The sequence below is a fragment of the Cervus canadensis genome, chromosome 29 (genome assembly GCF_019320065.1).
Source record: "Cervus canadensis isolate Bull #8, Minnesota chromosome 29, ASM1932006v1, whole genome shotgun sequence".
Taxonomy (NCBI): Eukaryota; Metazoa; Chordata; class Mammalia; order Artiodactyla; family Cervidae; genus Cervus; species Cervus canadensis.
This window is the reverse complement of record NC_057414.1, coordinates 25,811,884-25,825,105: the sequence shown is the minus strand read 5'-3', so window position 1 is coordinate 25,825,105 and position 13,222 is coordinate 25,811,884. Positions and strand designations below refer to the sequence as shown.

At 40.1% G+C, this 13,222-nt stretch overlaps 1 protein-coding gene across 1 annotated transcript; it reads left to right on the top strand.

The window, feature by feature from the left end:
- The first annotated feature begins 1,094 nt into the window (after positions 1-1,094).
- Positions 1,095-12,652, top strand: LOC122431041 (olfactory receptor 8B4). The gene is made up of 2 exons (XM_043452082.1): positions 1,095-1,126; positions 11,702-12,652. Exon 2 carries the CDS (start codon positions 11,720-11,722, stop codon positions 12,647-12,649), a length of 930 nt encoding a protein of 309 aa, XP_043308017.1. The 5' UTR covers positions 1,095-1,126; positions 11,702-11,719; the 3' UTR covers positions 12,650-12,652.
- The last annotated feature ends 570 nt before the right edge of the window (positions 12,653-13,222 follow it).

Here is a 13,222-nt window from a genome sequence, read left to right as displayed (position 1 = left end):
CTAGCTACAAAAGTTTGTTTCTCAAAACAGAGCTCACAGCCAGAATTTTTTTTTCTTATCTCTTGCCTTCAATTTTGTTTTTTATAATTGTGCAAAATTCTGCCATATGGATGTACTATAACCAATGAACATTTTTCTACTGCTGTATGTTATTTTCATATTTCCAAATCATAAGTGATGCTTAACAACATTCAATAAATCTGAGTCTCCCCATTAAAATATATTCCTAAACAAGGAATTACTGAATTACACAAGATTCTTGAATTTTATTGCAAAATCCCTTCTTGAAAATGCAATCTCAAGCTGCACTCTCACTAGCAGCATACACACATCTGGACTGTGCACTTTGGCCAAACTCTGTACTGGTAAGGGTGGCATTCATGAAGACTTGTCACCTTTAATTTTGGTGGTGGTGGTGTTTGTGTTATTGTCTCTTCCTTCTATATCTTTTCTTCCCTCTACTTCATAAACTATTTGTGGTGCCTGGATGGGTAAGAATAGAGGGAGCAAATTGAAAATATTTTTTCTTTCCTTTTCCTTCCTTATACACTATTTTAATTTCTTAAGTAGCTCTTTGTTGGCTTAATTGTATTACTGGTAATCATTTTAATTCTAGGACAGGAAGGTGCTCTGGAGCCTTCCAGTCTGTGACTATCTACTGTGAGGTGTCTTTCTGGAATACCTTTCTCCTGCCCCAGTTCATTTCTGTGCCTCTGCTCATGATGCTTGCAATGTAAAGTCCTTGTCACTTTCTTTTCTGTATCTATCCCTACCACAAATTAGACTGTGTAGTTTTGTGTGGGCAGAGTTCTTGGTGTCTGTTTTGAGACATTCCCCACACCAAGCACAGTGCCCGGCACATGCACAGTGGAGATTAAACAAATCTATGTTGGATGCGAGATTGGGCCATCTAGCAGTTTTAGCAGCTGACTTACCAAAGGGGTTTCCCTGTTCTGTCTTCTGGCAACACATCTCTTCCAGCAACCGGATAAACACATGCTCAGTCCCTGATAGCCCATCAGTGATGCCTTGATTATATTGCTGCTCAGTTGCTTAGTCATGTCAGACTCTTTGCAGCCTTATGGACTATAGACTGCCAGACTACTCTGTCCGTGAAATTCTCTAGGTAAGAATACTGGAGTGGGTGGAGATTTCTGCCTCCCGGGGATCTTCCCGATCCAGGGATTGAACCTGCATCTCCTGCATTGGCAGGCAGATTCTTTACCACTGAGCCACTTGGGAAGCCCTTGATTATGTTGTTCTTATGTTTACTCCTGTCCCCTAATTTTAGGCACATGCCACCCGGCATCTGTAGTGGAAGCCAGACCCTATCCTTATCTGTAGACCACCACTTTGCTGCTGCTAAGTTGCTTCAGTCATGTCTAACTCTTTGCGACCCCATGGACTCTAGTCCAGCAGGCTCCTCTGTCCATGGAATTCTGTGACTCCTGTATCAAAGGCAAATTCTTTACTGCTGAGCCACAGGGGAAGCCCAAACCCCCACTTCACACTCCTCCTAATAGTAAAATTTATAGTTTTCTATAAAATGAATACCTTCAGCAAACTCTAAGCCACTATTGAGAGGGTAACAGGCAGGAAGGCCAGGGGTCTCCAAAAGGAGGAAATAGGCTGCAAGTGCCAGACATTTTTATCTTTCTTAAGTGGCAGGAGGAAACAAACTAGAGATTTTTTTTCCTTCTCTATACAAATTTAAAAGGAGATTTCTCTTAAAATGCTATGTTGCCATGACACCTGGTTTCACCTGAAGCTAACTATTCTCAAAACCTGGAGTTAACCAATACATTTTTTCTTATGGAAATGTTTGTCTTAAGCTATGTTAATGTACCCCAGACTGTGTCTTCAAGTTGGTTCTGCCAAATGGCTCAAACTACTTGACAAACCAGTGTGTTATACTCAGATATTGTTCCCCTAATCTATGTAAATGAAACTATTTGTGTGGTAATCTGCCCTTCTACAAGATTCAAGTCAATCGTTTCATGGCCTGGGATGAATTATCTGGTGCCATTGTGAATTTTAAGACATTCCTTTCTTTTCATTAACAGACTGCTAGTGACTATATAACATACAGCTAAAGACAAGCAGGGGGGTACACTTTCTGCCCCCTTCTGATGCCTATGTTAGAAGCTTTCTCTATCTCTTTTATACTTTAATAAAACTCTATTACACAAAAGCTCTGAGAGATCCAGCCTTGTCTCTGGCCCCGGATTAAATTAGTCTCCTCCGGAGGCCAAGAATCCCGGCGTCTTATTGTTCAGCAACAACCTTTCACTACCCAACTGAACATAGGACTTCAAGAGAAATTTAACAGTTGGGCATTCATTTCGTATTCCCCATTTTAGTTAATATGCCAGAGACAGCAAGCTGAAGAAAAATTTGTACAATATAGAAATGAATCATTCATGCTCCCATTTCCCCCAGAGTAATGGAGACCATAATCTCAAATGATTGTGTTCAGAAGATTAATACACTTAGAAAAGAGTTACCAAGATCACAGCCTGATTCTTTGCTGACTTCGCATAGCACCATTTCCTCAGAGCAAAGCTTCCTTTTTCTTTGATCTCAATCTGGGGACATTTGATAACACAGAGTTCTTGAAACTTTGCAAGTTTATTGGTAATTTATTGGGGAAGATTGCTACTTTTTCCGTTGTATTTAAAAGTAAATTGTGGGGAGATATTTTGAGACCATGAAGTGTGATGTTCCTTTTCAATCTTTCACACCCTTCTTTTAACATCCACTGATGGTGCTTGCTTGATTCTATTAATCTGATGGTTATAAAATGGAGATTTTTTAACTCCATCAAACTTTTGTTATTTGTTTCTAACTCCATCAAACTTTTGTAGTTTCGTCAGGAAGAACCCTTATTTCTTCTATATTCATTGATTCATTCATTCATTTATATCATTATGGACTCATACATTCTAATTTTATCGAGTTATGATTCATTATTATCATTATTTACTTTGATGCTCAATTTGTCCCAGGTTTGTCCAGTGCCACCCTCCTCACACTCAATCTTATGACCTTTCAATATATCTACATTAGATTTTGAGCACTTTATTACCTTCTGGCAAAACAATCTGGCTTATTCTGTTCTTTCCCTGCCCAAGCACTGGTTTTATGTGGAGACACATGGTGTTTAAAACTGAAATATGAAAAAAAAAACCTTGAAATATGAATATTAGGTGAAATGAGCTTTATTTAATGTGATTCTGCAAGCAGCTGTTTAATGGAAGAATGCTCATCTTTGTAGTCATTTATGTTTGCTCTTTGAGGATGCCTGTGTATGTATAAGTGAGACTTGCTTTCTGTGAAGAGGCCAATGCTCTGTGTCCCAAACATAACGGTTCCTTAGCATCATTTCTCACCACCTTTTACTTGCACACACGATAGTTTCCCAGGTTTGATCAGTGACTAGTGAGACCACATAAAAGGAAGAACCAGGCCTGGAGTGGGAGAAAAAACAGCCCCGAGACATTTGACCCCACAGTTTGGTTGTAGATGCCATTCAGTCTGGCCTCCTCAAGGGTATGACTCCTTGTCTCTCTACCTCCTTCTTCACATCTTGCAATGACTGTGATTTGAGAATGAAGGTGGACAAGAGTCTCACAAGATTCATGGGACCATGTTCCTCAAACACAAACAATAACATTTTATACAAGTTCTCATTTAGACTTCCTATAACATATGAAATGATTCTCTCTGTTTTATAAATGGGCAAACTGAGGCTTAAAGATGTTAAGAACTTACCTGAAATAGATTGTACAGATAGTAAGTGGTGAAGTAAAGAACTGAATTTAGACTGGCTGACTCTGGTGTTCACACTCCTGCCACTCGCTGCCTTCCAGAGGCTCAATCTGCATGTGCAAGAAATTGTGATGCATGTATATGCACCCTGTGCCAAGTCCAAGGTCTTGCTGCCTCAGAGCTGGACTTGTCCATGCATTCACTCTCACTTGAAATGATTCACCAAAAAGAGATGTCAAGGAAGAGTGCCAAAGACTTTTTTCCTTATCCAATGCACTGATTTGATAGGGTCAGTAATACAACCATATGTGAGACCTGCTGGGCTACGGTGATATGGATTGTGAAGTCAAATATCCAGAAAATGTTTGAGGTTATAGTCTCAACCCTAGTTAGGTGATCTAACACATGCAGACAGCTTAATGCCTGGCAGATACAGAAGGTGTAGGTAAATGCTGAACAAATCCTGAGTGAGATCTTAAAATGTTAAATTATGCACTGTTTTGTTTTTAATTTTTTAAAATAATTCTTCTTAAAATTGCAGAAGCAATGCTTGAGTGTTGTAAGAATATGTAAAAGTATCAGTAAGCAAAAGATTAAAAAAATCTATGATCCTACCATCAAGAGATAACTAACTACTCTTAGGATTTGGGTGTTTATTCTTTCAGAAATTTGTGTGTGTGTACCTATGATGACTTAAATTGATTTGCAAAAACAACACACACATATATCCACAAACACAATAACAAATGTGGTCATAGTGTTTGATTTTATAACTTTTTTTCTCATTCTGTAACACAATGTAAACAGCTCTTCATGTGACTAAATATATTTGAAAATCATGATTTTTAATGGCTATACTCATTATGTTAGGAGTTGTAAGATCAGTGGGATGATGTAAAATGTTTCTATTGGCTGCACAGGACAACACTGTTTCCTTATTACAAAGAGTTTTTTTTTTTTTTTTTTTTTTTTTAAGCAGTAATGCGTTCATCTGAGGATCCTAAATTTCCTTTTCTAAATTTCTAAGAGCAGCTTTCTCCCTGACTATTTCTCATGTGTGACATGCTGCACTTTCCTCCCACCACCTGAGTTCAGGTTTCCCTGGTCTCCAGCCCCATCCATCTCCTACACTCTTTACCAAAAGTCAGAAGCAAGTTTGGAGATGTCAACTCTCCTATTTTGCTCACCATCAACTACAAACTCTGGTGCTAACTGGTTTCCACCCCAAATGTGATTCTAGCTTCTCTGAGGCTTCACCTTCCCTAGTAGGGAGAAGACTCTATGTCCTATACAGGTAACTGAAGAAGCAACCCTTTCTCTTCCCCCTTATTTGCCCCTACTTCACTCCAATGGAGTGAATGGTTTACAGGACTAATCACAAATTAGGAAAATTGACTTATAATGTTGTTCAGGGTGGCCCAGCCCCCTTTGTTAGGCCTCTCTTCTCATTTCTGGCTAAGACATGCACATTCTCAGAATCTCTGCTCATCTCCTCCATCTGCAACCCTTCTCCTTTGTTGAGAACACCAACTGTTGTCCAGCTCAGTTTAGACCTGGATTCATAAATTTAGTCTATGGTGTGCAGTGAGGGAGTTATAAGGTCCTATTGTAGATGTACATCCCCGCTCGGTCTTCTAATTAACTTTATCAGGAATAAAGCTGGCATTTTTTCGCCCCCCTGACTTCTGTGTCTAACTTCTCAATTGATTCTCGAGTCAGAGAGGGAAGAGGATCTAATTTACCTCCATCATTAATCCACCCCACCTACCTCTCACCCCTCTCTGCCATGTATACAATGATTCGAGTCTCAATGTCATTTTCCATTTCCCAAATTTGCAATGCTTTTTTTTTTTTCCTTTCCCTTCATATGACTTTTAATATTTCCTTTTGTGATTCTCTTTGCCCAGAAATCCTGATTTTCTCTTGGTTAAGTTCTACTTATCAGTCAAGACTAATAGCAATGCATTTCTAAAATCACATCATAAAGCAGATTGTGCATCTCCATGCATATGTACGAGGTAAGTTGCTTCAGTCATGTCCGACTCTTTGTGACCCCATGGACTATAGCCTGCCAGTTTCCTCTGTCCATGGGATTCTCCAGGCAAGAATACAGGAATGGGTTGCAAAGCCCTCCTCCAGGGGTTCTTCCCGACCCAGGGACTGAACCCAAGTCTTGTGTCTCCTGCATTGGCAGGTGGGTTCTTTACCACTAGTGACACCTGGGAAGCCTGCATTTCCATAATTACATGCAATGACTGGAAGTTGTTTTTTAATAAAGATCTGTTGCCAGACCAAAGACACACTTTCTATAATACTTTATAAGTGATTTTTAAGAGTAAATTATTTTCTGAAAAATAGCTTTCAAAAAGCTATTCCAAAGCTATTCTGTATTGATTTTATACAGAATCACAAAGGCAAATAAGTGAACATAGAACCCATGAAAAATAGAACCTTATAAAAATAATGACCAATTTAAACACACACTAGCAATTTAATTACTAATAAAAATATTTTTTGTGCCATTACCTTCTTTAGATGTTAAACATAATCCTTATTATTATTATTTGCTATTGCTTTTATGGTCCACAAAACATTAAAAAAGCTGGTCAGACAATCAAATGCACTTCTGTCTGCCTAGAAAAGGAGCTTATTATTCATTATTAAAGAAAAAAGGAGTCATTGGACAATTGAAGGTTTAAAAAACTTTATGTAGGATTATGAAGAATGGTCTCTGAAATCTGCAAAGTTTGTTCATTTTATCCTTTAAACCACATCGACACAACAGTTCCCTGGAAGGGGAAAAATCATTCAAAATAGAGAGAAACACTGAGGGAGACTTTGTTGCACCCTTTTAAAAGGTGATTTTGGTGGGTGTGTCTGCCTTCATCACAGGGATATGAGAAAGTTGTCCCACAGCTTGGAATGGTTTCCCTACCTCCACTCCCTGCCACACCCCCATTAATCTCCAGTCACTATTCTGGCAGCCAGCATTCTTAACTACAAACAGAACACTAATTCTGGTTAACTTCTTCCAAAAAAGGGAGTTGTCAGGAAATGAAGTGGTTCACAGAATCTCACAGCAGTTTTTGGAGCCAGGTAGCATCTAGGAGAAGCCAGGTGGTAGAAGCCCAGCCAAGTTACACCTCAGATCTGTCTGGTTAGGCTGAGCTGGCTGCTCCTGTTGGCCACCAACACCTGACATTTGTTACTGATTGACTGATTTTTGTCTTTTTTTGGTGCCAAAAAGGAATATGAATTGTTCCTCTTTTTTGTGTCACAGAAAGAGCATGGGAATATCTGAGCTGAGCTCATGTCTTATGTTCTCAAGATTTCACAGAAAAAGGCCAAGTTCTGGCTCCATCCAAGACTTACACAAGGGAGGGTTTCCAAATGCAGGAGTGCCAATGCTGGACAGTCACAAACAACTAGTTTCATCACTATTTGCTTTTTGAGTTTTAAACCTGAATTTCACTTCCTCAGGGAGGACATCCCTGACCCTCCAGATTCAGGAGAGCACCTCCCCCCGCCTCATTAAATGGTTTCATAGCAACCCATAACTTTTTTCTGGCAAACTTACTGTATTTCCAATTAATTATTGGAATTGATTAATTATTAGAATCAATTAGAAGCAGCTGTTTACTTTTTCCATCTAAATTACCTATTTGAAAGAAAAGGGACTATGTGTTTCCACTATTGCTTTATTTTCAGTGCCAAACACAATGTCTAGAATGTGGTAGATGTGCTCTATATATCCGTCAGACTGTATTTATTTCTACATTTCTTGTGTTTTATTTCTAAATGATAGCTATTCCCCCCTTCTCCCTAGTTGATGCTGACTTCTGGATAAGTTCTACTATCCAAGTTACTTATTTTTTCTTCACCTGTGTCTAACAGGCTGTTTAACATATTCAAAGAATTCCTCATTTCAACAATCATGTTTTTATTTCTAAAAGCTTTATTGGAGGGAATTCTCTGGTTGGAGAACTAAAATCCCACAAGCTGCACAGAGTGGTCAATAAATAGAGTTTAAATTCTTTAAAAATATGCTTTGCCAATTGTGATTTTTCCTTCATTATACTTTCATTTTTTCCCCTTTGAATACATCAAATATATTTATTTTTTATTCTGTCCCTGATAAATATAATAATTTTGCAGATCTGGTTCTGTAGATTGTGATTTTTCATTATCATCCTGGTGGCTTATTATGTGTTTGTTTAGTAATTTTCATTAAGAGTTTATGATCCTTGGGTATTTATCAGGGGAAATCCTTTGATATTTTGATTTAAATTGTATTTTCCCAAGAAAGATGTGTTGTTGTTGTTGTTATATATGTAATACAGATTTTCTGCCTAAAACACAGAGGTGGTTGGAACTTTTCAGGGGATATTTTCTCTCTTTTTCTGCCCTTTTAGAGCCAAGGCCAGGACAGATACATATCTCTGCCTCTTCCTATGTGAACTTTTTTCTTTCTATAATTAAGCCATGGGAGATGTTTCCCTTTGGGACCCAGTATTATGAGTCAATAATGGTACCAAACTCCCAGCCTGCTTGATTTCCTGGCTTTATCTCCTGTGTCCTGCATCGGCAACCAAATTAAACTCCAAATCTGGGCCACAGGAAATAGACTAGCTCCCCAAGGACAAACCCCAGGTCCAGTGCACCCCCCTGGATTATTCTCTTTTGCTCTCACAGGAATTCACTTAGTATCTGCTCCCTCAAATATCAACAAATAGATGACTTTTATACTTTATTCTGAATTCTTAGTTTGCCATATTAGAGATTTTTCTGAATATAAAGTTTGCAAGATTGCAAGAAGTAGCTAGTCTTAATAAAAATGTATTGGATGATGAATAAGTGAATACACTGACTGCTACTCTGATGAACAGAGATGTTTATCGCTTCCTCATTCATTGCTGAGCCATTGCCACATATCTGCAAAACTGTTATTTAAGAGGGAGAAATGCAGTGGGTAAGAAATTATGTACTAAAGAGAAATACCTATTTTCTTCATAAAAACAAACCTCAGAAACATCATCTAAATATGGAACTGGAAAAAAGTTTCTCTGAGTAGTGAAGGGGAAACAGAATCCAGTCCTTTACTAGGAACTGTCCTGGCAATTTCCCTTGAGTATGCATTCTGATGCAGCATGCAATCTCTAGAGGGCTTCTGAAAAACAAAAAAAGTGTTAGTTGTCCAGTGGTGTCTGGCTCTTTGTGACTCCATGGATTGTAGCCTGCCAGGTTCCTTTGTTCATATAATTCTCCAGGCAAGAATACTGGAGTGGATTGTCTTTCCCTTCTCCAAGGGATCTTCCCAATTTAGGGATTGAACCCAGGTCTGCCGCACTGTGGGCAGATTCTTCACCATCTGAGCCACCAGGGAAGTCCAGAGGGCTTCTGTTCCTCCTCAGCACTTGATAAATGACCATAAACTTTCCGCCTTCTGGTTTATCTGGAGACAAAGCCAGATGTTCCAATGTGAGTGAGAGGCTGGGGATGACAAAAGAGGAATAAGAGTAAGGAGAGAGGAAGAGGGAAGGCGGAAGGAGGAAGGATGGAGGAAAGGAGAAGGAGGAAGGAGAGAGAGGGACAGACAGCGAAGTGAAAGCTGTATTCTTCCATGGCTGAGTCACGTAGCATCACTTCTGCCATATTCTTGGTTTGAGAAATCCCAAGTCCCTGCCTAGATGCAAGGTTAAAAAGCATAGGCACCATGGGAGTTGTCTTTATTGAAGGACAGCTTTCCTTCCCTTGTATTAAGAGCATGTGGGATGTAAGATGTATGTATAGGTGTGTGTGTGCACATGTGTGCAAGTGTGCATGTGCTATAATGCCATCTTTGGAAAGAATAACCTGCCACACATGCACACTGTAAAGTTGTATAGTTTGGGCTAGGTATAAATCAGAAATAGCTTGCAGTTAATGCCCTCCCCATTTTTAAGCCAAAATCTACCGACAAGAAAGTACTGGTTGGCCAGGAAGAGCAGGTTCAGTGAAAGAGAACTCTTAGGGTAAGAGAGGGTGAAAGACAGAGACTGTCTTAGTCAGAAAGTGGAGAGAAGTCAGTAGGAGACAGCAGGAGCAGGAGGATTTGAATAGTTGCTTATGCTCTTTTTAGTAGGGTGACCATATAATTTGTTACCCAAATCCAGACACTTTTGAGAGTGAGAAGGTTTGCTATTAATAATTATACAGGGATAATGGATGTAAATCAGGAATGTTCCAAGCAATCTAGGATTATTTTAGGCATCCTCGGTGGAAACTTACAAATGCAGTTGCTCACATATCTTTGAAAATTTCTTAGAATATTCATGTAGCAGATGACATGGAGAACAATTTTGCCATCTGAAAGATTACAGAATTTAAAACCTTTAGGTACATCTCCTGTTAATACCTTGGCCTGCACACATCCATACAGTAAGTTTGTGAAGGGGTGTGTGTGTGTGTGTGTGTGTGTGTGTGTGTGTGAGCACATGTGTGAGTGCTGCTTTGCATAAGTGATACCTTAATCTCATTTATAGTAAAAGCCAGTCTATAGCCCTTGGTAGAACTGAGGGTAGGTGGTGCTTGTGATTGTGGTGGTGGTGGAATGTCTCCACTGTTCTGAGCAGCTTATGGTGCTAGAAACATTTTGTCAGAGGTGCTCTTCATACCACCTACAAGTCCGACCTAACTTTTTTTGGTCCTATTCTCAAAGCTCCCTTTACAAATTTGGAAATAGTGGTTAAAATAAGTATGGGATCATCCTCCCTTAATGTCAAGTGTAAGTACCAAGATTTAATAAAGGAGAGGAAACCTGAGCCCTACCCCCCATCTCAATTCATCACTCAACAACATGAAATCCTCAGAGTTTAGGAGAAGTCTGTGTGAACACCTGAGTCCCAAGATGCTAGGTAACATCATCATCCAGGTTGTAAACAAAGACAGTCCAATTTCTTCCCTGTAGGGACATAACTGAGAAATTACCTAGGGATTGAGACTGTATCTAATCAGATCCCTGAGATCATCAAGTAGCCCTAAGTTCTCCATGATATACCAGCTGGGGTTCTGGTGAAAAGGAGGGTTGCTCTTTTTTTTCTCCTAAAGTTGACATATACCATCTGGGAAAATCCACCAACAGAAATCTTGGCCTAGTCCCACAGCACCTTGGAGACTGGGGTCTGTAAAAGCTCTGATTCTCAGCACCAAGGGAATCAGAAGAGCTAAAACTTGATGCTGTCTGCTCTATGCACTAACACCATTTTCTCCTTTGAGCTAATGGAAAAAGAGATTGCTTAATGCCCAGGACTGAAGGGCAGGGAGGAGGAAGGTGAATGTGACTCCCATTTCTCCTTATGACTTTCTTTTAAATTCACAATCAAGCAGTCTGAGAGGTACCGATCCCCTCTTTACTCTTGAAACTGATTCTGGTGTCAAATGTAGTGAAGGGACTAAAATGAGCAAGGCAGGAGGTGCAGACAGAGGGGACCACTCTTGGCTTTCTCTCAGGGTGCGGACCTCTTATCTGGTTGGGAGGGGGCGGCAGGGTGAATGGAGACAATGTGGGACAGGAGAGCCTGTCTCTCAGAGTCTGAGGCGCAGTCGGTTCAGGTTGTACTCCGGGCTCTTGGAAGGTCTTTCTGAGAGCTACTGGGCAGTCAATTCAGGTGCTCCATCTCCTCATCTCCCGAGTGCAGACAGAATTCTTGCTGCCCATGCTAACAGACTCTAGCCTGGATTCATGATCAGCCCAGGAGAGCTAAGATGTAGTCACATTGAGACATTGACACATTGTCAATAGCTTGGCAGGGCTCAGGTGGAGGGAGGGCATATAGATGAGAGAAGAAAAGCAAAAAGGAGGGCATTCATGCACTGGCTCATCTTCTAGACTTTTTTCCATCAGCTATGCTTGTGCTTATAATCAATTGAAACATTTTGTCCCTTGTTTCCACAGACAGCTTCCCAGAAGAGAATGGCTCTGGTAAACAGCTCCTCGGTGACTGAGTTCATCCTCGTGGGATTATCAGAACGATCAGAGCTTCAGCTCCCCCTCTTCCTCCTGTTCTCAGGGATCTATGTGTTCACAGTGGTGGGCAACTTGGGCTTGATCACCTTAATTGTGCTGAATTCTAGCCTTCACACTCCAATGTACTTTTTCCTCTTCAACTTGTCTTTTATAGATTTCTGGTATTCCTGTGTGTTTACCCCCAAAATGCTAATTGACTTTGTATCAGAAAATATCATTTCTTATGTGGGATGCATGACACAACTATTTTTCTTCTGTTTCTTTGTCAATTCTGAGTGCTACGTGTTGGTATCGATGGCTTATGATCGCTTTGTGGCTATTTGCAATCCTCTGCTGTACACGGTCACCATGTCCCCTCAGGTCTGTTCTCTGATGATGCTTGGTTCATATGTGATAGGGTTTGCTGGGGCCATGGCCCACACCGGAAGCATGTTGAGACTGACCTTCTGTGATTCCAACATCATCGACCACTATCTGTGTGAAGTTCTCCCCCTCTTGCAGCTCTCCTGCACCAGCACTCACATCAATGAGCTGGTGTTTTTTATTGTTGTTGGAGTGGTCATCACAATATCCAGTATCTGTATCTTCATCTCATATGCTCTGATTCTCTCCAGTATCCTCCGTATTCCTTCCGCTGAGGGTAGGTCCAAAGCCTTCAGCACATGTGGCTCCCATGTAGTTGCTGTGGCTCTGTTCTTTGGGTCAGGGGCATTCACCTATTTAACAAACTCTTTTCCTGGATCAAAGGACCAGGGTAAATTTGCCTCAGTCTTCTACACCAATGTGGTTCCCATGCTTAACCCTTTGATCTACAGTCTGAGGAATAAGGATGTTAAACTTGCTCTAAGAAAAACCCTGAAGACAGTTCTCTTCTGAAATGGTTCTGATTGCATCAGTCACTTATTGGTAAGCAGCATGCTCAAGAATATTTTATCTACATGTGGAAGACTTTTAGTCTTTCTTTTTTAAATGAGGTCTTCTCTCTACTTAAAAAAATTGCAAATCTCTTACTTGAATTCTTTTTGAGGTTTATACTATTTCAACTGGTTCACTGCATGCAAGTTAGCATCTATTAGGTGCCTATTGTTTATTGGACTCTATACTAGGTCCAAGAGATGAGTAAGATGAGACTCTATGCCTTCCATCCTTTTCTCGGTAGGCTAAATGGGTTTGTTCAAGCAACTTTTCTGGCTGGGAGATGGGGCAGGTGGTCATACAAAAATCCTGGAGAATGAATTTATTTTTCTTCAGTTACGAGAACAGGCTTACCAAAGATGAAAGGTAGCTATAACTTGGGCCATTAAGTAAGATAGCCTTCCAACTCCTAGAAAGGTTTGCTTGGCTAGGAGAAATGTAAATCATCTCTTTCATATACATCCACATCTGTATAAGAGAAAGCCTTGTCTAAGAGCTGTTTATATGACCTGAAATGTAAGATAAATCAAACCT

Coding starts and splice junctions, on each gene's coding strand:
- LOC122431041 (XM_043452082.1), top strand. CDS start 11,720: ATGGCTCTGGTAAACAGCTCCTCGGTGACTGAGTTCATCCTCGTGGGA.